The 26,488-nt window shown below is 38.1% G+C and overlaps 1 protein-coding gene across 9 annotated transcripts in view; it reads left to right on the top strand.

Moving 5' to 3' along the window:
• Positions 1-26,488, top strand: part of KALRN (kalirin RhoGEF kinase) — a 1,044,937-nt gene that overhangs the window by 702,095 nt on the left and 316,354 nt on the right. For all 9 annotated transcript variants that reach the window (XM_074214684.1, XM_074214682.1, XM_074214689.1 and 6 more), the window contains 6 exons: positions 1,172-1,287; positions 1,942-2,064; positions 10,439-10,621; positions 13,259-13,377; positions 17,728-17,794; positions 18,382-18,491. In XM_074214684.1, coding sequence (XP_074070785.1) covers positions 1,172-1,287; positions 1,942-2,064; positions 10,439-10,621; positions 13,259-13,377; positions 17,728-17,794; positions 18,382-18,491 — 718 coding nt within the window. The remainder of the gene's footprint in view (positions 1-1,171; positions 1,288-1,941; positions 2,065-10,438; positions 10,622-13,258; positions 13,378-17,727; positions 17,795-18,381; positions 18,492-26,488) is intronic.

Here is a 26,488-nt window from a genome sequence, read left to right on the forward strand (position 1 = left end):
ACCTGAGTTCAAATGCAGACTCAGTCATTTACCCTGGGCAAGTCACATAACCCTATTTGCCTCAGTTTTCTCATCTGTAAATGAACTGGAGAAGGAAGTGGCAAACCACTCCTGTATCACTGCTAAGAAAACCACAAATGGGGTTGGACATGTCTGAAGCAACTCAACAACAATAAAAAGATGGTGACGGAATGGGACAAGGCAAAGTTAGAGTATGGGAAGTGGAGAAAGGGACAGTGGCATTGTAGAAATTTCAACAGAGGTTTGAGGTTACTTGTTCATTGTCCTCGTTGCAGATGGAGTACTCTGATGTTGAGAAAGAGAGTTGACTCAGGAGTTCAAGGATCTGGGTTAAATTCTTACCTTTGACACTTATAATTACAAATCACAACTTCCCTGAGCCTCAGAATTTTCATTTATAAAACAGGTCAAGGGTATGGGGGTAGATTGTGGGGGACAACTCTAGAAGTCTGCAGTTCCAGAGCTATGATAGACATACATTTTATATATATATATATATATATATATATATATATATATATATATATATATATACATATATATGCATATATATACATATATACATACACATATATAATTGAATGCAATATTTTATTGATTGTTTGGTTAAATTTATATTAAACAATTATAATCATATTAATAAGAAAATAATGCAATAGTAAAATATGTATACTAACATAAAATTATTACATATGTATATGACACTATACATATAAAATTCTAGATGTGGAAACTCATATATACATAAGCAAATACAGATTTACCTCCAAATTCTAGCTTTACCTTCTATGATTCCCCTCTTATCTACTCAAGTCCCCAATTTGTGGTTTCTCAGAATCATAGGATTTACAGCTAAAAGAGACTTTAGAGATAATTTGGTCCAACTACCTCATTTTATGTTGTCCAGAGTCACAAGAATGGGAAGGAGTAGACCTGGGATTATAACCCAGACCTTCTGGCATCAAATCCAGTGGGGTTTTTTTTTTTTGCTTTTTTTGCTGATACATGATATTCTATGCTGCCTGTCTACCTCTTTTCCTTGGGTCTGGCCCCGGCAGGAATGTTCTTTAGAGAGCTAGATTCTCTGGCTACTGGAAAGAGTACAAATGTGGTTGGCTTTGGCCTGTGACCCCTTTGCTCTGCCTTCCAGCCATCCTGAGTGAGCTTCTTCAAAGGGAGAACCGAGTGCTGCATTTTTGGACCCTGAAGAAGCGGCGATTAGATCAATGCCAGCAGTACGTGGTGTTTGAGCGCAGTGCCAAACAGGTATTCCTAGAACTTGCCCCTTGCTTTCCCTTTGGGCTGGGAAATTCAAAGGACCCCCTCCTCCATTCCCATCCCCTCTACAGTGATCAAAGCCTGAGGAAATTCTCTAAGACAAGAGGACAAGGAAGAGAGGGAAGCAAGGCAAGGGCAGCTGGCAGGAAGGACGGATCTAAATCATTTTTTAACTCACCAACAATATTAATTAAGCATTTTGGGTGTAGAGTCCTGTTTTTGAGGGTTTTGAAGAGATGCCTAAAAGAGAAAAAGATTCTCTTTTCTCTTAGGGAGTGTCATTACGAAGGTGGTTAAGTCCAAATTTAAGCAGGAAATTCTAGATATGGAAACTCCTTTCTCCAATACTCTTCTATAAGTTCTCAGTTCACATCCTGCCTCTGACATCTTTCTGATTCCAAGGTTATATCAATCCCTCCCTAAAATCAGTAATGAAATAAAAAATCCATCTTTTCATGATGCTCTAAGCCTAAAGGGATAAAACAGAAATAGTCAATTGAAAACAAGTTAGCTAACAGCTTATCAGTGACCAATTAGCATTTCTCAAGTTCTATTAAATCATCTAGATAAATCTTCCTTCTGGTGTACTTCCTCCTGAGGACTGGCTTTTTTGGGGACCTGGGGTTTTTTTTCTTCCTGCAGGCACTTGACTGGATCCAAGAGACTGGCGAATATTTCCTCTCAACACACAACTCCACTGGGGAATCCACAGAGGAGACTCAGGAACTGCTGAAAGAGTATGGGGAATTCAGGGTGCCTGCCAAGGTATGGAGCCTTCCCTATCCCCATTCCTTCCAGCCCCGCCCATCCCAGGGAGGGAAGAGCCCCTATCCCAAGAGTCTGAATCAAAATGGATTATGATGATTAGACAGGGCTTTGTTCCAGATAGCTAGGCTTAGAGGAAAATGGTCTTAGAAGACACTGTGATAGCTCTTATGGTCTTCCAGCTAAGAAGAAACAACAGAATTTCAACTATAGTTAGTAAGAATTAGCTAAAGTAAAAAGGTACCAGAAGACAGACTGAGGTAACCATGTCTAGCTAGGGTCTCTGTCTTCTACCGCATTCATTGGAAATAAATCTTATAAAATTTAAAAATCTTACCTTGGACATAGTTGTCCCTAAATTCCTAGTTACAGCTTTTCTGAGAATAGATCTGTTTAGCAGTTAGCCACAGTTACCAGGGAAACATGGTTGGAATCAGTTCCTTTGGGACCTAAATTACAGTTGTTGACTAGAACAAGTCTGTTCCTGGTTTCTTAATGATCAGCTACTGCCTATTCTGTTTCCAGATACTCACCATTGTCTCGCTAATGATTTTCCTGGCTTCTACATTTGGTAGAGTCTTTAGCCCAACTAATGTAAGGAATTGCATAGCCCTGGGAAGAGAGGCATTGTACATTTGGGGCCATACATTCTTACAATCTGCATGAATGCCTGTACATCCATCCTCATGTATATACTTCCCCTACATGAAGGACTAATCATTGGAAAAGCTCACCATGCAGGAGGATTTCTAATTGATGAGCCTCCCCCCATTCCTGCCTTGGCTTCTTCCCCTAGCTGAGCTTTATTGAGATCTCTTGAAAGCAACCCCCTATACACTTGTACCAAGTAGGATGAAGCTAATGAGAGGCAACAGGACTAATCTCCCAATTTCATTTCCATCTGGAACCTCAGCCAAGACTTGATCTCAGGACCCATGGGGCTTAAGTGCCAATCCTCTCTGTCTCAAATTCAGGTCCCTTCTCTTTTATCTCCCCCTTCCCCCACCCCCCACCCTGGGCTCCCTGCCACATTAGGAGACTCTGTCATCAGTGCCAAAATCAGCAGATGGAGACCAGCCTGTTCTTCCTAGAGCTATATGAGCTATCTACAGAAATGAAGAATGTTCTGGGAGTTAGAGGTGCATTTTCCACCTAACCTAACCCCCAACTCTATTTACCACCCTCTCTGAAAGCAGGAGAACTTTCTGTTTAGTTTCTGACCAAGAAACCTCCTAGTTCTCTTCATGAACCTGAGATTTCTTGCCATAGAAAAGTCCAAGTTATCTGTCCAACTAGACAATCTACTTTGTACATCATGCATAGTTGTTATCTTATCGAGAATGTCTTTCCACTGCAATCTAGCATATTCCCTGTTCAGTCTCCCACTATTGTTATATGTGAGATCAGAAAAATGTAAATTAACTTAAATACCAGTGAATCAGACATCATGCTTTAAAAAATCATGTAATACATTTCCATTTCAAATGGGAATAACTTTTAGATTATCCCAGTTGAAACTATATTGCCCCTCCATTGGAAAGAGTACTAAATAATTGACCAGGTCCATAGAGTGTCAAGGTTGGTCCTGTCTTCACTTAGATGAAATGAGATAGAGATGCTTTTAGATAGAAACCCTCACCCTGGATTCCAGCACAAGCAGCACAAGCCAGCCTTGCAAAGCTATATAACATCAAATAAGTGAGACTGAGATTTAGTAAATTATATTATCAGCTATGATTAGAAATACAATTGGGACTAGTTGATGATTTCATTAGTATAGGGAACTCTCCACCAAAGCAGATTAGTACTTACTTACATTTTCAGTCCCCTCTCTGTAGCTTAACGAGTTGTCTTGAGGGTAGAGAGATTATTTAACAGCTGTTAACCTTAACCTTTGTTTGTGTCCAAGAATACAAAGTTGTAAGGTGGGGATTTGAACCCTGATCTTCCTTGCTCTAAGACCAGCTCTTTATCCATTATATCATGCTGCTTCTCAGTTATTACAAGGGATTAATTAGTTCCATCCTTCTTCCAAATTTCTTTTCATATCCATCACTATCTTCTCATTCCCACCATTCTAGTTTAAGACTCACCATCTGTACCTCTTTAATCAAATCAGTCCATTGCCCCAAAGCTTTCCATTCTCCCCTACTTAAAAGAGAAAATTGAAATCCTTAGCAGGAGCATTTGAAATCTTCTACAAGCTAGTCTTTATCTACCTTTCCAGCCTGATCTCCCATTACTTCTCTTTGCAGACTCTCCCCTCAAAATAAAAGGTCCCTCTTGCTACCCTCAAATAAAAAGCAAATGAATTGACTTTCATTTTTCTACTTCTATATTCTTCCTTTCTTATTCCCTGAAATGTCTCCCTTTCTTAATTCCTCCCATCCTTCAAATTAATCACATTTTCCATGCTTACTTTTCTGATGTCAGATGAATGCTAATTTTCCTGCTTTGTAAAGTCCAGTGATATTTTGTCTAAATAATTTCATATAAAACTTAGTATTTTTCTGCTTTGCTTTCCAGTTTTTCTATTTATCTTGATAGTTTGAAATCTTAGGTTTGGGGAGAAGAGATGGCAAGAAGTGACATCTATGTAAAGTCAATTCTAGGCACTCTAGTATTTACAATAGAATGTCACAATAAGTAGCCAACAAATCTGATTTTGAGCTAAATTATTTCATTGGGCTTTTTGTGTCTTTGGAATGCTACCACATGATAAATATCAATCAACTGATATTTGGTAAATATCAATGAATCAATATAGTAAAGACCTGCTATGTGCATGATGTCAGCTTCTGGGGATACAAAGACATAAATCCTTCCTGCCCTCAAGAAACTTCCATTCCATTGTTACACATTACATATTTAGGTAATATGTACATATAGATTCATGGGGAAGTAGAGCTAGATTCATGATGTCATTGGATTAGAGAATTCCCAACCAATATGGATCAGTAACACATAGTCTAGAGAGAGCTGTTTGGGGTGCTGAAAAGTGAAATGAAATGCTCATTGGTGATCATTTAGTATGTGTCAGAGGTACTGGCTTGGACTCTGATTCTTCCCAACACTGAAGCCAGCTCTCTATCCACCATGACATAATTCTATCTCATAAAATATTTACTTATACAAAACATCTGCTGCTAGTCTAAATACAGACTGGATCTTGGACTTTAGTCCTTCCTTCCATTCCTTCTCATTTCCTTAAATTCAATCAGTATTTATTAGGTCCTATTTTTTGCAGAGTACACAGTGTGTGACAGGACTCGAGAGACACATTATCTAAGTCAAACATGATCCCTGCCTGCTATCACAGAGCTTGGAAGATATGCCATATATATAATAAGCATAATAAAAAGTCATACATGATTAGGTGGTAAGGTGACTCAGTGGATAGAGTGATGAATCTAGATTTAGAAAGACCTGAATTCAAAGCTTGCCTCATACCTTTACAGGTTGTGTGACCCTGGGGCAAATTGATTAACTTTCCTCTGCTTCAGTTTCCTCATCTTTAAAATGAGTTGGAGAAGGAAATGGCTCCAGTAGCTTTGCCAAGAAAACTCCAAATGGGATCACAAAGAGTCAGATCCAACTGATAAAACTACATTATATGATTAGAGCATTAGAGGTCTTAAAAACAAGAACTAAAAGATCCCCCAGGGGAAGAGTCTCCTGTACCTAGGGGACCTGGGAAGGCTTTGGGAGGGGTGTGTAACATTTAAGTTGAATGAGGATATATAGGAATTCAACTGGAAAGGAAGGTATGGGAGGACATTTCAGCCAGAGAAGAAGGCAATGATATGCAGGGTATGATCCAAAGCAGAGATTCTCAAAATGTTGTCTTAGGAATCGGGGTGGGGGGGGGGCGGGTCTTAGAAATCAAAGCTACTTTCTTAATTAAACTAAGACATTTTGATTTATAATACAATAATTATCAACTAACAAAAACCATGCAAACAAATGTAAGGGTGTAGGATCCTTAATAATTTTTAAGAATACAAAAGTTTGGGAACCATTGGTCTAAAGAATAGTCCAATTTGGCAAAAATGTATTCTTTCTTTCAAGAATGTATCTATTAATTCGGTAATTGAAAATATCTCCTGTGTGCAAGGGGTTAACTATGTTAATCCCAACAACAAGAAAGTAAACTTAAAATTTTCACACAAGAAGGTAAATATGAGATCATAGTTATCACTGAAACTTAGCAGAATAGGTTTCATGTCTATGTTATAACAACTGAATGTAATTATTCCTTACTTTGTTGTTGTTCAGTCATATCCAACTCTTCATGACCCTATGGACTGTACTGTTCATGGAGTTTTCTTGGCAAGATACTGGCATAGTTTGCCATTTCTTTCTTCAATGAATTAAGGCAAACAGGTTAAATAACTTGTCCAGGCTCAAATGTTTGAGACTAGATTTGAACTCAGGTCTTCCTAACACCAGGCTCAGCACTGTATCCACAGAGTCAACTAGTTATCTTTGCTGGATCTTTACATTGCTTAAAAGTAACAGGCCTAATCAGAGGTGAGATGCAGTTCTGTATAGAATTCTACAAACTCGAAAATAGAAGCATAGAAGGAATATTTAGCTGGGGATGAGAGAGAGAGAGAGAGAGAGAGAGAGAGAGAGAGAGAGAGAGAGAGAGAGAGAGAGAGAGAAATAGAAAAAAGGATTCTGTGGGAGTTGCTTTCCTAATATAAATTACAAAACTTGCAGAAAGACAAGCTATATACTGATGATAAATTCAAATTTTCTGGCATATCTAAGAAGTCTAATTCTGCTAAAAACAACCCATCTGACAAATTCTTGGCTAGCCCATTTCACAATTTAATATCCAACAGGAGAGAAGGCAAAAAGGAGATTTTTTTCTGGGTTTAATTTTAATGAATAGGTTAGTGGTATAAAAATGACAGTGACCATGGGAGAAGGTGATTACTTTATCCTTAGTCTTCTGCTAGCAAAGAAAGGGGAAACTACCATAAAGATGTATCCTAGGCTTAGAAAATCTTATTTTAAAGTCTCAGAGAAAAGATTATTATAATACCATTGCTGGGATTTTGTTTGGGAAACAATTCTAAAAAAATCAATCTTACTGCATAATCACAAATAATCATAATGAGACAAAATAAGTAGTCTCTAAAAACCCAATAAGACTACACTGAGAGCTCTCTGATGAAGCTTCTGTTTACAGAGATTATTTACAAAGGAGGCAGAGTGACATATAAACATGAGTGTACGTGAAAGAATGGCATTATCTCATAAAAATACTTCAAGGGAAGTTAAAGCCTCAGATGAACTGAGGCTTGTGCAAAGTGCCAGAAGAGATCATTTACCTATATTAAAAGCAAAAATCAAAAGAAAGGCATAAGAGCTACTACTTTGGGAAAACATTGACTGTTAACAGAGAGAAAGTAGAACTCATTTCCTTTTGACTACCTTTTTTTCAACAAAGAGAGTGGTCATCAAACTAGGAAATGCAAGAAGAAATTAGAACAGAAGGGAATTAAGATTCAGGAGAGGTGAGAAGATAGTGTACATGCACCTAGCTACTTTCATTATATTCCAGCTTCTAGGAATAAACCAATTATTTCCCAGGATCCTAAAGGTACTTGAAAATATAATCACAGTATTCATGTCAACAAACTATTAAGAAGCACTTACCATGTATTATGCACTATGCCAATGTCAGGAGCCTTCAAGGAATATTGGAAAATGAAACATGATAATATTTAAGAAAGGAGCCATTGTGTTGATTTTTCAAAAGAAGGGAAAGATGAGACTAGAAACCATAGGTTGATAAACTTTATGACAATCCCTAGCAAAATTCTGAATTAAATTGTTTTGTGGGCATTTATACTTTAGTTGGGAGTAAGCATTGGTTCATTCAAAATGAACTAAAATTTTATTTCCTTTTTTTGATAGGGATATTTTGTTGCTCAACTAAGAAAATGCCATAAACTCTGAAGTTGTTTAAACTTCATAGATATCTTTTCTTTTATTTATATTCCCAGCACATAACACAGTGCTTAGCAAATAGTTGGTTCTTAATAAATACTTATTAGCTTTTGGCAGTATGCTTCATATCCCCAGGGTGAGGATGGTGAAATGTGGATGAAGCAAGAGTATCTGGGGGGGGGCAGATAGGTGGTGGCACAGTGGATAGAGCACCAGCCCTGGAGTCAGGAGGACCTGAGTTCAAATCAGACCTCAGACATTTAATTACTTAGCTGTGTGGCTTTGGGCAAACCACTTAACCCCAATGCCTTGCAAAAACTTTTTTAAAAAGTATCTTAGGGGTACTCAGAGCTGATTGAATAGCATTTTCTTGGAAGTTGATGAATGAGTCTATGCCAGCCTAGAAAGAGCCCTCTTATGAATTATTGTAAGACTCTTTCTTTATCCAGATGGAACAATGATCAGATGCAAAGATGCCATAAAACTGAGTGAGGAAACAGAAACCAGAGATGACATGAATAAGTTTCCTGAATATCTTGACAAGGTGGAATGTGATATGGGAACTTATAAACTAAAACTGAGCTAAAAACAATAAATGCAAAGTCCTCTATGTAATATTTTTTAAAAAATCAACTGCATCAGTCAGATGTTAATTTTCTTATGGTTTGACCATCCCTGAAATTTCTGACTCCAAGTACAAGTAAAAACTCAGGCATTTGAGGTGGGATAGGACATAAGAAGTTACTCTAGAACCTGGGGATTGGAAAGCAGATGAAAGTATTTTGTTAGAATAGTTTGATCTTCATTATAATCAAGTAGCTCTTCCAGCCACTTAGATCAAAGCCCCTCCAGGAATGCTGACTTCATAAGACCCTTTTTTTTCATAAATTTGCCTCATAGAATCCACACAAGTTCCTCCCTCCCCCCACATCTTGACATTGTAAGAACACCAATAGTGAACATAATCTGTCCATTGATTATCTTTCAATCTTGCCATGTGATCATCTCATCTCCTTTCTTGCTCCTATATTTCTCTGATATCATTTACTTATACATAATGATTCCTTCTTAGTGATATTTTACAGCCTCTGTTGTTGCTCAATTTCAGTTTTGGAGGGAGAGTCTAGTTAGACATTCTATGACTCATAGCCAAACAATGATTCAGGAAAAGTATTGATTTTAAGAAGATGGCCCTTTAAGGCAGAAGTCTCAAGTCATTAAAGAAACTTGGAACATATAAGTTCTTTTCCGTTTTCCCTAATCATCTTTGGAAATAGACAAATAAGTTATTTTTACTATTACAAATTCCCAACATAACTATATAGGACATGTGAAGAAAGATACATCTATATACAGAGAAAGAATTGATAAATAGATTATGTATAGAATAATTTTACATAATGTGTGTATGTGTGTTTGTGTATATATACCTATTTGTTTCTAATGACAACCATTTCTAGGGTGGGGGAAGGAAGAAAGAAAAGAAAAAAATGTATATATTTAAAAGGACTAGCAAGTTGTACAGATAGATTTTCATTTATCTTTTTATTATGCTATGTTATAGAAATGCTTGTTTTATCCATAAATTAAAAATAGAATAGATGTGAAAAAAAAGAAATTTGGAGATTTCTCAAAGAGACCTTGATTACAGTAACTAAAATTCTTGTTAACTTTAAATAGATATAACACTCAAAAGGAACTAATCCTTGGAATAGAATTAATTAAAAATGATTTTGTAAACCTTACATTATCCACAAGTTATATTTTTCTTATTTGAATTTTTTTTAGGTTTTACTCTTAACCTTTCTTCTCCTTTGATTTGTAGAACTTCAGAAAGCTTTTTCCTTCCTCATATGCAATTTTTATCATAGTCATCAAAACTGCTCTGATACTTCAGGACTCAGTTCTGAGTTTTGAGTTATTCTTGTTTAAGAAAATCAAGCTGTCAGCTACCCTGGGAAGCAGGTTGTGCTCTGAGACAGGAGAGGGTCCTTGTACAGAAGATAGTCACATTGCTAAGACCCGATTCACACTGACAATGTGACAAGGCTCCAGCCTTCTTCCATCTGCAATCATCCTACTGGGGCTGGCATTTCTCCAGCTCTGGTCATTAGCATCCACAAGACACTACCTTTTAAATCTGAGATTGATACCTTTCTATCCTAGGAATACACCAATGGGCATAATATTTAAAATGTCCTAATCTAGTTCTGTGTCTTGCCTATGATTTATGGGTGGGGAAGGAGAGGTTTGAATGAGGAGGAAACAAGTTGTGTACCCTGATAGACTTTCTGGAGGGGAGGGACTGCTTCATTTTTGTCTACAAATCCCCAACACTAGTATAGCGCTTGTTACTTATTTACTTGATCAAAACTAATTAATTCTGTAACATGGGATCATCTTTTGGGAGCAGCAAACAAAGGAGAAAGTGAAGCTTCTAATTCAACTGGCTGACAGCTTTGTCGAAAAGGGCCACATCCATGCCACTGAGATCAGGAAGTGGGTGACCACAGTTGACAAGCACTATAGGGACTTCTCCCTGAGGATGGGGAAGTATCGCTACTCACTGGAGAAAGCCCTAGGAGTCAATACAGAGGTAGGTGCAGAGGGGCTGCAGCATCCTTTCCCTATACCAACACTTTCAGTCCTGTTTGTCACCTGTACTCCAACAGAATGCAAACTGTGTCCGTGTTGTACTTAGCATCCAAAGATGAATTTTTCTGACAATCTGTAGTAAGTTCACACTGAGTTTGGTAGTAGCCAGGATGAATTACATTGAGTCAGACCTACCAAGGCATTTGTAATAATAACCAGCCAGGGTTATTGGTGCTTTTTATGACTATAGAATAGAACTTTTCTCTGAGCCAAGTTAATTGGCCTCCATTGGGAATTGGACTCATCATTTTGGCCTCATTAGCACCCTACTGTACTCAACTGATCTAACCAGCAAATTGCTATAGCTCCAGCTGTGGCAGGAGTTGCCCTTGTCAGATGCTATTTTTGTGAGGGTCCCAGAGACTGAAAGTTTAATTGTTGAAGATATAAGACATAGTTGATAGGAATTGCAGAAGAGCTATTTGGGGAAAGGGAAGATTAAATGATTCTTATATTGTAATTTTAGGCAAGGGACTCATGGAAACAAATTAGGTCTAGAAGTTATAATTAAGCTAGGCATGGTGGTACATACCTGTAATCTCTGCTGCAGATCACTTGAGCTTGGGAGTTCTGACCTGTAGTTGATTGAGCCATTGAGTGTCTGTACTAAGTCTAGCATCAATAGAGGAATCCCTGGTATGGGGAATTACCAGGTTACCTAAGAAGGGGTGAGCCAAATAAGAAATGGAGCAGGTCAAAGTTTTCTTTATAATCAGTAGTAGGGATTAGGCCCAAGAGTGACCACTGTACTTCTAGCCTGGACAGTGTGGGGAGGAGGGGGGTAGGGATGGAAGAAGGGAGGGAGGGGGAGAGAGAGAGAGAGAGACAGACAGACAGACAGAGACAGAGAGGGAGGGAGGGGGAGGGAGAGACAGAGACAGAGAGACAGAGAGAAGGAGGGGGAGAGAGAGAGAGAGACAGAGACAGAGAGAAGGAGGGGGAGAGAGAGAGAGAGAGACAGGGGAGAGACAGAGACAGAGACAGAGACAGAGAGAGAAGGAGGGGGAGAGAGAGACAGAGAGAGAGAGACAGAGACAGAGACAGAGAGAGAAGGAGGGGGAGAGAGAGACAGAGAGAGAGACAGAGACAGAGAGAGCAGGAGGGGGAGAGAGAGACAGAGAGAGACAGGGGAGAGAGAGAGAGAGAGAGAGAGAGAGAGAGAGAGAGAGAGAGAGAGAGAGAAGAAAAGAAGGGGGGAGCGATAATCCAGCAGGTTTTGGAGTGATTGTTGTATAATTGTTCCATTCAAGCAGATCCTACTATCAAATTCTAGCCTACTGCAGAGATTACCTACTAAACTCGAAGATAATAGGTTAGGAATGAGCAGACAGATAAGTACCTACTCTTCTCCCCTGTAGAGTGGGCATCTTGTGACTGAAAATACTGACCTTCTTTCCCCATCCTTTTAAATATCTCATTATGTCTCAAAATAAAAGATGCAAGTATCAGCTTCCAAAAGAGACAGATAGAGCTCCTAATGCATAGAAAGCAAAAAATGAAAGATGATGAATAAATAAAGCCAGGGGCATGTAAGGGCAGGATTTCCAAAGCAGGGGACATGCAAATACATTTCAAAAATGCAGATCATCTGTCAGTCACAGACATGAGTCTTTGTTACATTTTAATTTCATTTAATTTTAATTTGATATTCAAACAAGTCAGCTAAGTTCCCTCGTGAAGAATTTTTACAAAAATTATCCAAAGAAGTCAGAAATCAAATATATTAGAAAGCTTATAGATCACCTACATATTCCATTTATCCATACCCCTTCTGTCATTTCTAAGATGAATGAATGACAGATTGAATTGTCTATAATTAGGGAGTGGAACCAACTAATTTCTTCTTTTTTTATAGGTTAAGCCTGTAATCAAGTATATCTTAGCTCTTCTTTAGGAATCTCACTCATTTGGTTGCAGGATTTGACTAGGGTTGTAACTCAGGAAAGAGTTAAGGCAGAATGAGTATCAAATGCACAATGACCCAGAGCCAAAGGTCAGATGCCAGCTAATTTCTATATCAAGTAAGAAAAAAAATAATACCCCCCTCATTAATTGTGCTCCTTTTTTAGCCTTTTATTCCCAAAGATAATCATTTATTTATATTTAAAGTTTTACTTCAGTTACTTCCCCAGGGACATGAAAGTGTATTTGCATTTCCACATAATTAAATTTCACAAATTTTTGTGTTTCATGGTCAAGAGGCAAACTCAACCAAAGTACCCTGTGCTAATAGCTCTGAGCAAGGAAAAAGACCATTGAGTATAGGAAATATTAAATGAAACAGATATATCACTATTGAATTTATTCATTTTCCCCCCACTGTGAACATTCAGTTGGACTACACCTTTTTGTTATGTCAATTTCATGTAGAAAGAAAAGGATTTAAAAAACAAATTAACTTTCCTTCCCATAGGAGCATTTGTGGGTTAATGTTTTGGGTTCTGGTTCATTTTCTCATGTTCTTTCCCTGAAAGCACATCACTGTCTTTCTCTTGCTCATTCTACCCCCTTGTATCTTTCAAGTGAACTCTCTCTGAGATGTCCACAAGATGATCTTCTTCAATTCTTCTGTCTATAGGATAACAAAGACTTGGAGCTGGACATCATCCCAGCAAGCCTCTCAGACCGAGAAGTCAAACTACGGGATGCCAACCATGAGATCAATGAAGAAAAGCGGAAATCAGCCCGGAAGAAAGAGTATGTACTATCTGGGCAGCCCCAGCCCTGAACAGCAAAGAGACCTCATGATAAAAAGTATCTTTTTCCTTTATTACCCATATCCAGTCAGTCACCAAGTTCAGAGAAAGGACAGAGTGCTGAACTTGGACTCAGGAAGACCTTACTTTAGATCAAGTCTCAGATATTTACTAGCTATGTGACCCTGGGCAAGTCACTTCACCTAGATCTGCCTTAGTTTCCTTATATCAATAAAATAGAAGGATTGGACTTAGTGAAAGATCCCTCCCAACTCTGAATTCATGATTCTATAAAATATCTTTCACAGGAATCCATTCCTTTCCCTTTTCACTGACATTCAGCAAACATTCATTTTATTTTTTATTTTAAAAATATTTTTATTGGTGCCTTTTGGATTTTCTTTTTAATCATCATAGTTTCCCCCAGATTCCTCCCCCTTTCCTTCCTGGAGAGCCATCCTATATAGCAATTTGTCAAGAAAAAAAAAAAGAAAAAGAAAAATAAGAAAAAAAAATCTGAACCATCAGTCAGTACATTGATGCAAAGGATAATGCATTTGACTTCCCACTTCCACAAAGGAGAGAAATAGGGATATACTCTCATATCTCTTTATTCATATCATGCTTTAACTGACCATTTATTAATTTTCACTTTTATATCCTTTTACCTCCTAATAATGTTCTCATTTCATATATACCAATGACTCATAATACCACCAGTCAGAAGGGACTCTTCTCATGGACTATGCATCATCTTTGCTAATGAATTCCAAATTGCTACCTTTACTACAGTCCTCTCATCTGAGCTCTAGTCCTGTTCTCCATCTGCCTGTAAGACATATTTACCTAAAACTAAATTTAACATTTTTCCTTCCTAATCAACTCTGAACTTCCTTTCTTCCATAAATTGCACTATTAGTCTCACAGGTAACCAGGGTCAAAATCTTGTAGTTGCATTTTATTTATCTCTTTCCTTCATTTAATTATGGCTACTCCACCATCAAGTTTTGACAAGCCTTTCTCTAAAATGTCTCTTGTTCCTTTCCACTGTCCTTTATTCATCCAGCAAACATTTATTAAACTCCTATTGTGTATTGTTTCTAGGTATTGAGGATATCAAAAAAAAACAACCTTTTCCTTGCCCTCATGGAACTTATATTTTACCAGAACACCACTATTACTTACTCCAGAACCATATCACTTCTTTCTTAAATTATTTTAGTATCCTTCTAATTTTCTTTTTCTCCATTTTTCCTACACACTGTTGACAAACTAACCTTCCAAAATTAATGCTTTCATCATTTCATTCCCTTCCTAAAAATTTCCCGGGGCTCTCTTTTCTTTAAAGATGATTCAAAAACTCCTTGGTCTGGCATTCAGGGTTCTCCACATTTCAATTCTAACCTACCTGTCTATCTAGTCTTATTTCTCCCCAATTCAAATTGTCCATCATAGCTTAGCTTCTCATTGTCCTAAACACCTATATATACCTCATGTTGTTATCTGGCTTTTCTTTATACAATATAAATTCTACTCATCTTTCAAAGTTCAACCCACTTCTTTTGTGAAGCCATCCAGCTGACACCAGATGACACTGATTGCTCCATTCTCTGAAGTTTTATACCACTTATTATCCATACCATTAATCTGGTACTTGTATTGCTGGTAAAATAAGGATAAGTCCAGTGGATAATCCAGTGGATAGAGCTCTGGGTCTGAAGTCAGGAAAACCAGAGCTCAATCTAGCCTCAAACACTTGCTACCTCCTGGGCAGTCACTTCACTGCTTTCTGCCTCAGTTTCCTTTACTGTAAAATGGAGAAAATAACAGCACCTACCTCAAAGCTTTGATATCAGGATCAAATGTGATAATATTAGTAAATTCCTTAACACAGTGTCTGGACTGGAAGAACTTAATAATTGTTTGCTCTCTTTCCCTTTTCTTATCTTGTCTTTCTGTGTTTCCCTGAAATTTCATTGTTCTCAGGAACTCTGATGAGGAGCTGTCTCTACCAATAAAAATCATCCCTGTCTCTGCAACTTAAAGTCCTTTTGGTCCTCTAAATCTAAAACAGAAAAAAGAAAGATAAAACAATAACCCTGTGGTTGCTATGGATACTCTCTCTATGGATGCAGGTTCTGACTCCTCTTTGGCTTAGGGTCAGAAGTCTGGAGCCTGGATGAAACCTTTGAGGTCATCTGGTTCAATTCCCTCATTTGGGACCACACAACTTGTGTATGTCAGAGCTTATGGCTTAAACTCAGGTCCTCCATGGTCTAAGGTTGGCTCTCTATCTGCTACCATATTGTTTCTTTTATATTGTCATTAAAACATTTAAAATCAATTTACCAAACCTTTGCTAAGCATGTGGCATGAGCAAGGTACTTTACTTAGTACCGGAGGTAGAAAGATGAGAAAATGGCAAGTCTCCACCTTCAAGTTCCAATAGAACTCTGGCAGGGGACATATATAACATGTTACAAAAATAAGTCTAATTTAAGGTAGAGAGTAATGGAAGAGAATGAGAGATGCAGACAAAATGTTCTAAGAAAACCTAAGGAAAAGCCAGGTGGTTGGTCTCCAATAAGTTTATATGCAGGAAGTAGGGAGGGGAAAGAGGGATAAAATTTGGAACTCAAAACTTAAAAAAAACCAAATGTCAAAAATTATTTTCCATGTGATTGGGGGAAAAGAAAATATTATTTTAAGTAAATAAAGAGCACCAAAAGAAAAACGTTTATAAGCAGCTTGAAGGTGAAGATTATGCCTCAGTTTTAATTTGTGTCCTTCAAAGTAACTCCTCAATTAATACATATTGATTAAAGTTGATTGGGAAAACCAAGATCTTGTCCAAGACCATGAAACAGGTCAGGGATCAAACCATGACTAGACCCCAAACCTACCCACTCCAGGTAGACTGTAATAGAGCATTTCAGGAAGGCATGGGAAGAACTCAACCCTTCCCTAATGACAGCATTATCATCATCTTCATCATCATCATCATCACATTTTAGATTTCTATTGGACTGTATCATTTACAAATAATTCCCATTTGTTTTCTCTTTCAATATTCCCAATGAGAGAATCCAGGCTATCTGATACCCAATACAGATGAGGAAACTGATACTCAGAACAGTTAAGGGTTTTGCATAAGGTCACACAGCCAGGACTAGACTCCAGATTTGTTTGAGAAGCAACATGGAATTGTGGCTAGAGTGCTGGACCTGGATCTAGAGTCAGAAAGACCTGAGCTCAAATCTGTGACCTTGGCAAGTCACTAGTTTCCTGCTCTGTAGTGCTAAATGGTTTCTAAGATCCCCCTCAAGTTTTGCATTTCTGGTTCTGTGATCTGAATCCCAATTCAGTGCTCACTCCTGGTTGCCAGGTTACTCTCTACCTTCTCAGCTGACAGATCTCAGAAAGGAAGGGAAGGTGGCTAATGATAAGCTGGGAGGGAGGGAGGGAATAGGAGGGAAAGCTCCTATCCATTCAGGCAAATGTGCCCAGGAGTGGATACAATGGGGTATGTTTTAATGAAGAAGATGTAATCATGGGATTAGACTGTGGGGCTTCCACTTAGTTTGATGGAGAATTGTAACCACTTAGGAGGAAATGAGGCTTTGAGGAGTATAGTCAGAGGCAGGTTTGGGGGGAGCCTGGAGCTGTCAAGGGCTTTCAGGAATTCTCTTCACTGTTACTAGGCAGATGGGAAGAGCAAAAATGGTAGCAGAACTCCACTGGGGGGTCTGTTCCTTCCTCACCTTCCAGTTAATAAATCAACACCAGGAAGGACTCTAAATGCAAGAAAGAAAAAGGTGCATTTTCCCCACCTCCATTTTTATCCTAATATCCCTGTCTTCCATCATCTCACTGTTTCATGATGGGGGAACCCTGGGTTCCCAAAGGACATAACAGACAAGCTCTACCAAATCATAAGGACTTCAGTGATGGTCCCAGGGAGGGACCACTATCCAAGGACCATACAGGGTGATTCACCCATTGGTCACAGCAACTTGTGAACCTCCCTCATCAAGAGGCATGAAGTAGAAACACTGTTAAACTTGAAAACATAAGACTTGGGTTCCAATTCCAATTCTGCCATTTATTATATGACAAGCTCAGGGTCACAGAAGCAGCTAATGTTAGCACTAGATCTAAGATCTAGACCTTTTTGTCTTCCAGTACAGTTCAATTTATGGTGATATTGTGGTGTTGTTCTGAGTGTCAAGCCAAGTTTTAAGTAGAAGAATGGATACTGATGGAGAGAATCAAGGATGACAATCAAAAATTGGCATCATTGCATGAGTGTATATAGTTGACTTCCTGCAACACCATGTGCTTTTTCTTCTAGATTCATCATGGCAGAACTCCTTCAGACAGAAAAGGCATATGTAAGAGATTTACATGAGTGCTTAGAGGTAAGTGGAAGTATCTTATTTAGTAAATACTTAATGTAAGTGGCTCTAAGCCTTGTCAGAAATATGGCATTCTTGACTATGATCTAGGGGTCTAGAAAGACTGTTCTTTTCTCAGAAGGAAGCAGAAAATAAAAACCTGTCTTAAAGAAGACAGATACCCCTGGAGCTAGAAGAATTTTATGGGATTATAAAATTCTTTAAGAAAAACTCAAAAATTGCTCACAGATTGGGTCTTTATTTGTCAAGTAAAGTGAAGAATTAAAGTAATTATCTAAATAATTCATATAAAAAAAACTTCATCTCCCACTGGTCATTTAGTAAACCAGTTTACATGCGTTGGTGAAAGGGTAAGGTGTGTTTCTCCAGGAATCTCCCTTCAGTTCAGGGAATGAATTATACCTGAGATAGATGGGGTGATTTAGCATATTCAGTTTTGATTTTCTTTCACTTTGTTTACTCTCTTATTTATGTACTTAATCTTACATTTCCCAGTCTGGGCCTTGAGCCAGAAAGTTAGAGGGCTTGTCTGTTCTTGTTTGCATTTTTACATGGCTGTGCCAGTGTTGAAACCTGTTGGTGTCTTCCAGACCTACCTGTGGGAAATGACAAGTGGTGTGGAGGAGATCCCCCCTGGGATTCTTAACAAAGAACACGTCATCTTTGGCAATATCCAGGAGATCTACGATTTTCATAACAAGTAGGTTGGTGAAGGATTCCAGGGGAGCTCACTAGGAGCATTGATCCTAGAGCCAGAAAGGTACTCAGAAATCATATCATCCAATCTCCTCATTTTACAGATGAAGAAACTGAGGCACATGGAGGTTAAGTGAGTTGACCAAGGTCAAAAAGGGAGCATGCATCAGAGACAGGAGAGGTATTCAGGTCCTTTGCCTCCAGAATCAATGATGTTTTCATCATGCCACACTGCTTCCCAGAGAGGTCCTCAACTAAGAGAAGTCTAGAGTTAATGAAAGGCCTCAGACATCACATCATCCAGAATATACTTGAAGTAGGAATCTCATACACCATGCCAAACAAATTCTTATTTAGCCTTATTTAAGATCTCTAGTGATGGAGAACAAATGACCTCTTGCAAATGACCCATTTCTACTTTTTTCAAAGTCCTTTAAAAAAATATTTATTTAAGGTAATGGGGTTAAGTGACTTGTCCAAGGTCACACAGCTGGGCAATTATTAAGTGTCTGAGGCTGAATTTGAACTCAGGTCCTACTGACTCCGAGGTGGTGCTTTATTCACTGGGCCACCTAGCTGCCCCAATCACATAGTTAGAAAGTTTCAGATTTGAACTCCGGTCTTCTTGACTCCGGGGCTAACACTCTGTACATTAAGCCACCAAGGCTTCTTTTTCTCCAAGTCCTTTGGGAAATTAGTCAATTATTCAAGTTTTACAAAGGGTCTACTGTGTACCCAACCCTGCAGAGTACTATAAGTTAAATAGTAAGAGAAGGCTGATAGAGATTCTGTCTGTAAGACAGTTTAGCTGAGAAGATAAGATCAGCAAATTGCTTTAAAGGTTAGAGTTCCAAGATATTTGTTGCCAGTATGCCTCCTTCTTTCTCTAAATATACCAGGATTTCCAGAAAAAGAAGAGAGAATATAGATGTCATTGGTACCATTTCTCATGACCCTTACTCAGTAATTTTAGCATCAGCAACAAGTACTCACACTGTAAGCTCAAGACTTTGAGGTGATTTTCTTTCTATCAAAAAGTTTTGGAAGTTATCTGCAGAAGAATCTCTCTTTGTACTATTATTTGGTTTAAAAAAAAACTTGTATAGTTAAGGGAAAAGATTAGTATCTCAATTTCTGTAGTTCAATTCTCCATTCTCCAAATGCCGCTAGTCAACTAAGATTAGGGCAGTATTTTCTGAAAAGCTAATATTGCCCACTTAGTTTCTGAAATTCAAAGAAAGTACTCCTAAGATGCAAAGATGCTTAACCATATTAGCAAACACCCTCTTTATTGGTGATGTATCTACAGGAGAGTAAATATACTTAATTATATGGAAAATCCACAGAACTTGAAAAAACACAAAAGGGTCAAATGATTGTTAGTGTTCTCTCCTGGAACACTGAGAGATCCAACAGTGGTACTATTAGGCTATGATCTGGAGTGAGCCCTAGAATCCTATTAAAGTCTTAGCTGGTGATTATGGTTCCAGAAGTAGAAAGAAGACAGGGGAAGAATCCATGATAGCTAGAAAAAGAAGAGAGTCATATAGTAGAGCATGCTGAAACTTGCATGAAATAGTGAGCCCAGGGGAACCCTAGAGGAGATGTTCCATATATGAAAGGGATGGAGAGTACCCAATGTCTCCCCAACTACTCATTACCAAAAAAGGATTATTTTTCAGTTGAATTATGAATAAAATTATAGTTCCCCATCGAGATAAAATCATCCTTTGTCAATTTCATCAAAGTCATTTTTCAGTGATCTTAAAAAATGTTTAGACAAATGAGGCCATATCACTTTGTTTTTCCCACATGACTGGGTTTGGGAGGAGGACTTCTGCTATAGGAAGTCTCTCTGGAATAGTTAACCCCTAAGTACCAAGGAATATTTATCTCCCTTTTAAAACCCACCTGTAATTGAAAAATCAGGAAGTTCTTGAAAAAAATGAATTCACCTGCCAATCCATATGATCTAATCTATGCTTCATGGAGAAAGCTAAGACTAGAAGTAAAACTCTGCTAATTCACCCATTTGTTTAAAGAATTTTTTTTACTACTACTTGTATACAGGTACTGAAGATGGCATTATAAAAAACATTCAAATGAGTCCTTATCATTTTAAATAGTGTTGCAGCTACCATTATTGAAAAGTGGTTATCAAACATGACATTTTACATCTCTTCCAAAAATCTTGCCCTTAAAAGCAATAAGAAATTTGTCAACGAAGTCAATATAAAATATAATAGGAATTCAATGGGAAAACTGTCAAGTGTCAAAATTTCTAGGAAATGAAAAAATCAGCATGCAAAACAAAATTTTCTCATTTTGGTAGGATCATAAAATGATCCTAAGATTTCACAGTCACCTCCATCACCAATTTTTCTGACTATAACTCAAGTATGTTATACTTTCAACTAGAGAAGCGTCGATAAAAGAGGCTGAGATTTTATGTTAAACACAAGATCAGTCCTCCCACCCCACCCCCATTTTTTTCATTTTGTTCTCTGTTCTTAATTCCATGTGAGGCCTTTGGCAAGTCATTTCCCCTTACTGGGAATTCATCTGTAAAACAGAGAGTTAGGCTCAGTGATCTCTAAGGTCCCTTTCAGAGTCTTATGACTTGGTAATCAAATTCAAGAACAAAGGTAGAATAAATGAATGAATAAAATATATTTATTAAGAACTTACTATTTGCCAGAAGCTATGCTAACTACTGAGTATATAAATTAACAAGAAGGATAATCCTGTCCTCAAGGAGCTTATACTTTAATGGACAAAGCCAGAAATGAAGAGAGATAAATATGTTATAGTGGCATGATTTGGAAATAACCAGAAAATGATGTAGAAATCCTAATTAGGGTTGGGGTTGTTTAGTTGTTCAGCCATGTCCAATTCTATGTAAATCCATAAGGTTTTCTTACCAAGGATCCTTGAATAGCTTGACATTTCCTTCTCCAGTGCATCTACATTTTTTCAGAAGAGGAACTAGGTGGCATAGTGGATAAAGCACCGGCCCTGGAGTCAGGAGTACCTGGGTTCAAATCCGGTCTCAGACACTTAATAATTACCTAGCTGTGTGGCCTTGGGCAAGCCGCTTAACCCCATTTGCCTTGCAAAAAAAAAAAACCTAAAAAAAAAAAAGAGGAACTAAGTGAATAGGTGTCCAGAGTCATATAGCTAGTTAAATATCTAAGGCAGAATTTCAGCTCAAATCTTCCTGACTCCACTCCAGTGTTCTAACCATTTTGTCACCCATCTGTCTCTGGATTGGGGTAAGATAAGGTAAAATCTCATCTATCAGAGCCCAGGAGTAGAGTCTAGATTCGAGTCAGAGGGGTTACAGAGAATGGTCAGAATGTAGGAGGCATGATTTGAAAATAACAGGAAAATGAAAAAGAAGAGAGGGTATCATTAGCATATCCTTTGTCCTCTTTCCAAAATACCCAAGAAGTGAAGTTCTGCCTGGTCTTTTAAACATGGTATCTCCTTTAGACCTTTCCCCAAGTTAAATTTTAGAAAAGTCTTGTCTCAGCAAAGTTTGTATTATATGTACCACACTTTCTGAGGAATATCATGTTGGTTAAGGACAGGTATGCACTAATATTCTTTACTTTTACTTAATCTGAATGGTGGAGATTGTTGGCAACCAATTTTTAGCTCATAGTGTTTGAAAACATGGAGAAAATGAGTCAGTCTGGACAGCTTCATCTTCCTAGAACCACCAGGTGTCAGATTTGGGAGGGACTGAAAAATCATCTGGTCCAGCCCCCTCATTTTTTAGAAGAGGAAACAGACCTTGGAGATCACAAGGAAAAGAAGTGGCAGTCAGAAGTCAAGTCAACAAGAATTTATGAAGCCCCAACTATGTGTCAGTAACTATGAGGATTCAGAAGAAAGACAAAATCAGTCCCTCCCTTCAAGAAGCTCAGTCAAACGGGAGAGGCAACTTGCAATCAAGGGCGTACCAACAAGGACTAACTAGAGATAACCCAGTGAAGGTTCTAGCATTAACTCAGGGCTCCTGATCTCAATCCCAGTACTGTTTCCAAATCCTCTCATTTGAATTGCCAAAAATGTTGTGAGTTTGAATTAAACCTGGTTAATTTATGACATTGGCTGCCAATGGTGGAACATTTCCACCCACCTTTTCCAAAACCACTTCCTCATCCTTTAGAGCAATTACTTTTGATGAATTGCAGGATCCTCTGTAAAACAGTCATTTCAAGGGTTAGAATGAAAGGAAGTCCAAGAGTTTGTTGGTTTCCAAATCTAGAATTCATAATTTTATATAACCAAACCAGAAACTTTCTTTCTTAGAGAAGAGACCTTGGGCCATCTGAGCCCCAGGCTCTCTAAATCTAAGTAACTTACCATAGTCCTAAGAATACACATTCCATTATCTTATACAGGTATGTATTTGCTGACTGCTGATCTTGTTATTACCTCTGAAGTCTTGTGAAGTTATTCACCCATTTGAGCCACAGAGGACAAAAACATCTTGGGTACTTCTATTATTCATTCCTGCAATTTTTTTAGATAGAACAGGGTCCAGCATAAAAGGGCAGATGACCAAGTTTATTTTCAATGTCTATAATCTCCCCTGTCCTTGTCCTTTGTTCTACTAATTTGCTAGCAGTCCTCCCCTGCCCTTTGCTTCAGGTACCCAGTGCTCTGCATCAAATAGGTAGCATGGCATAGTAGTTAAACTGTCAGCTTCCGAGCCAGGAAAACCCAAGATCAAATTTTGCCTCAAATACATACTGATTTTATGATCTCTGGGAAAGTGCTCCAAGCAATTCTGTAAGGCTGGATGTGACCACTGGGACCCATAAGGCTCTGGAGGAACGAGTGTAACTTTGGATAGCCCTCCCTCTTTTAAATCCGATTCACTTGCGAGTCAAAACAACACTTTCCCAATTGGCATGGTCCTCTTCAAAGGACAAACAACAACCATAAATGAGTACATAAGTGTATGTGTGTGTGTGTGTGTGTGTGTGTGTGTGTGTGTGTGTGTGTGTGTGTGTGTATATATAAATGATAAAGAAGGCTATGACACGTAATGGAGTTTCCCTTCTGACAATTCCCTATGTTAATAAACCACAAGTTTAGGGTCTAGCCTTTTCCTACCAACTTAGAATAAACCAAAAAAAGGATCTAATAGAGCAGTAATTTATACTTGATGATTGCTTAACTGCCAACTCTGTGGCTAAATGGGTAAAAGTACTGGATTTAGAATTAGGAGACTATGAATTCAAATCATGCCTGATACACTTGCTAGCTGTGCAACTGGGTAAGTCACTCAACCTCTTTCAGTCTCAATTTCCTCATCTGTAAAATGCTAAAATAATAGCACCTATTTACCTTACAGAGTTGTGAGGATCAAATAAAATGGCATATGTAAAGTGCTTTACAAATTTTAAAACACTAGATAAATGCTAGCCATTATTATTAGTTGTTAATAGTGGTATTAATAATAGTGGTAGAATGATAATAAATGATAATAAATATTAAGGCAGCTAGATGATTCTGACCTGGGGTCAGAAATACCCAAATTCAAATTGTACCTCAAACATTTAATAGTTGTGTGATCCAAGGGAAGTCATTTAACCACTGTCTGCCTCTGTTTCCTCAATTGTAAGATGAGTACCTACTTTCCCAGGTTGTTGTGAGAATTATTGAGCTATTTGTAAAATACTTAGCACAGTGTCTGGCAAATAGTAATCATTTAATAAATGCTAGTTTCCTTCTTTCTACTAATTATTACTTTGAAAACCCCTTTACTTGAATTTTAGGTGAAGGAAAAAACTTTGTTATAACACCTCCCCCAACACCCCCCCAAAAAAGGAAAAAGAAATTTCAGCCATCAGAAGATATTTCCTTATTGTCACTAAGCCTTTGTAAAAATGGTAAAAGGAATGGCCCCTTATCTTCCCTTGGGAGAGAAAGACTTTTGATTTCCCTTGTCATGTCAACTTCTTATCATTCAAGCCTGGCAGCACAGCCAGGATTCACTAAATGACAGTGATTGAAGTTTAGTTCTTATGCTTGGAGGCTAGGAATGAGCAGCTTTGGTCTGGTGTGAGCCCCTCCCTTGCTGCAGCTCCAGGACCTTGAACCTCCACAGATTCCACACTCCTGGCAGTCTGGGCCTGAAGGAGTCTCTAGTGTAAGTTGATGGAGGGAGCCAGAGGAAAACTAGGCCCTCTGGCTTTGAGCCTGGGGCATTCTGATTAGGGCCAAGCAGTTTTTGAAGCTCTTCTTCCTGATGGAAAAGAAATTCAAATGCATCATTCTGAACTTTCTTGCAGTGTGTTAGCAGACTCCATTGAACACCCCACACACACCAGTCTCAAATCTCTTTAGTCTCTTTTTAACCTTTTAATTGTCCCTAATATTTTCTTATTCTATCAGAACTGGACATTGAAGGAGAATAGTAAGGGATAACATAATGGGACCCATATGGTAGAATTGCTTTTCTTCAAATAGCTGCCTTAAATGTCCATGGTTTAAAAAAAATTGTCTAGATTCACATTAAGGACATATTTTTGTCATTGCCATAATCATCATCATCATCATCTCCATCATTATCATCATAGCTAGCATTTATATAACATGTTACAGTTACAAGAGGCTTTACATATGTTATGTCATTTCAATCTCACAACTCTGTGAGTTAGGTACTGCTATTATTCCTATTTTACAGATGAGGAAACTGAGTCTGAGGAAGATTAAGTGACTTTCCCAGGGTTACTCAGATAACTAAGTGCCTGAACAAGGAAGGAAGGGAGGGAGGGAGGGAGGGAGGGAAGGAGGCTAAGTGACTTATCCAAGATCATACAGTTAGTACATGTCTGAGGTCAAATTTGAACTCAGGTCCTCCTGACTCCAGAGCTGATATTCTATCCACTGTGCTACCTGTCTAAAGCAGAATTTCAACTGTCTCTTTAAGTTCACTATACTCCTAGCTATGTCTGACAAGCATTTATTAAATGCCTAGTATGAGCTAGGCACTTTGCTACGTGCTGGGCAAAGAAAGAAAAAAAATCCAGGAAGCATAGATCCTAAGGATGCAGTGGGAATATGAGACATTTTGCTTTTCAGAGTATAAAAAGTCCAATCTTAAATTGTTGAAACAGAACAGATTCAGATCTTTGGGAAATTTTAGAGTGGGAGGGACCTTTTTTGTTGTTGTTATTTCAATCATGTCTGACTCTCTGAGACCCCATTTAGCATTTTCTTGGTAAAGATCCTGGAGTGATTTACCATTTCCTTCTCTAGTTCATTTTACAAATGTAGAAATTGAGGCAAACAAGGTTAAAAGACTTGCCCAGGGTCATATGGCTAGTGTTTGAGGATGAATTTGAACTCAGAAAGGTGCGTCTTCCTGACTTCAGGTCTGGAACTCTATTCGGTATATATCACCTGGCTGCTCATGGAAGTGACTTTAGAGGTCATATAATTTAATTTTTCTCTTGAGGTAGAAATTTCTTCTACAATATCTTTGAGGTAATATCCAATTTGAATTTGAATCTCCAAAATTAGAAGAACATTCAGTCCAATCATCCTTTCCGATCCCTCCCTCACAATGCTTTCCATTTCATTGTTGCCAAAAATTCTTCCTTAAACTGAGAAGAAAACTGTGAGTCTTTAACCTTCACTCAGTGATCCTAATCCTACATGTGAGAGAGACATGGAATATGTCTACTAATCTCTTCCAACTGACACTTTTTAAGGACTTGAAGATGCTACTGTGCTTAAGTCATCTCTTCTCCACAATCAACAGCCTTAGTTCCTTCAAAAAAAATGATCTCTAGATCTGTCACTGTCCTAGTTTCCCCTTATTCAGACTCCAATTTGGAAATGTCCATCTTCAATTACAACACTTCAAACTGAACTTATATGGTTTGACCAGTTCAAAGTGTAGGAAGACTATTTTCTCTGATGAGTGGTATTTCGTCTGACAAACCTTATAAACCATTTGTGTCAGACAGTCTTTGTCTA

This window comes from Macrotis lagotis, chromosome 1 (assembly GCF_037893015.1).
Source record: "Macrotis lagotis isolate mMagLag1 chromosome 1, bilby.v1.9.chrom.fasta, whole genome shotgun sequence".
Classification (NCBI taxonomy): domain Eukaryota; kingdom Metazoa; phylum Chordata; class Mammalia; order Peramelemorphia; family Peramelidae; genus Macrotis; species Macrotis lagotis.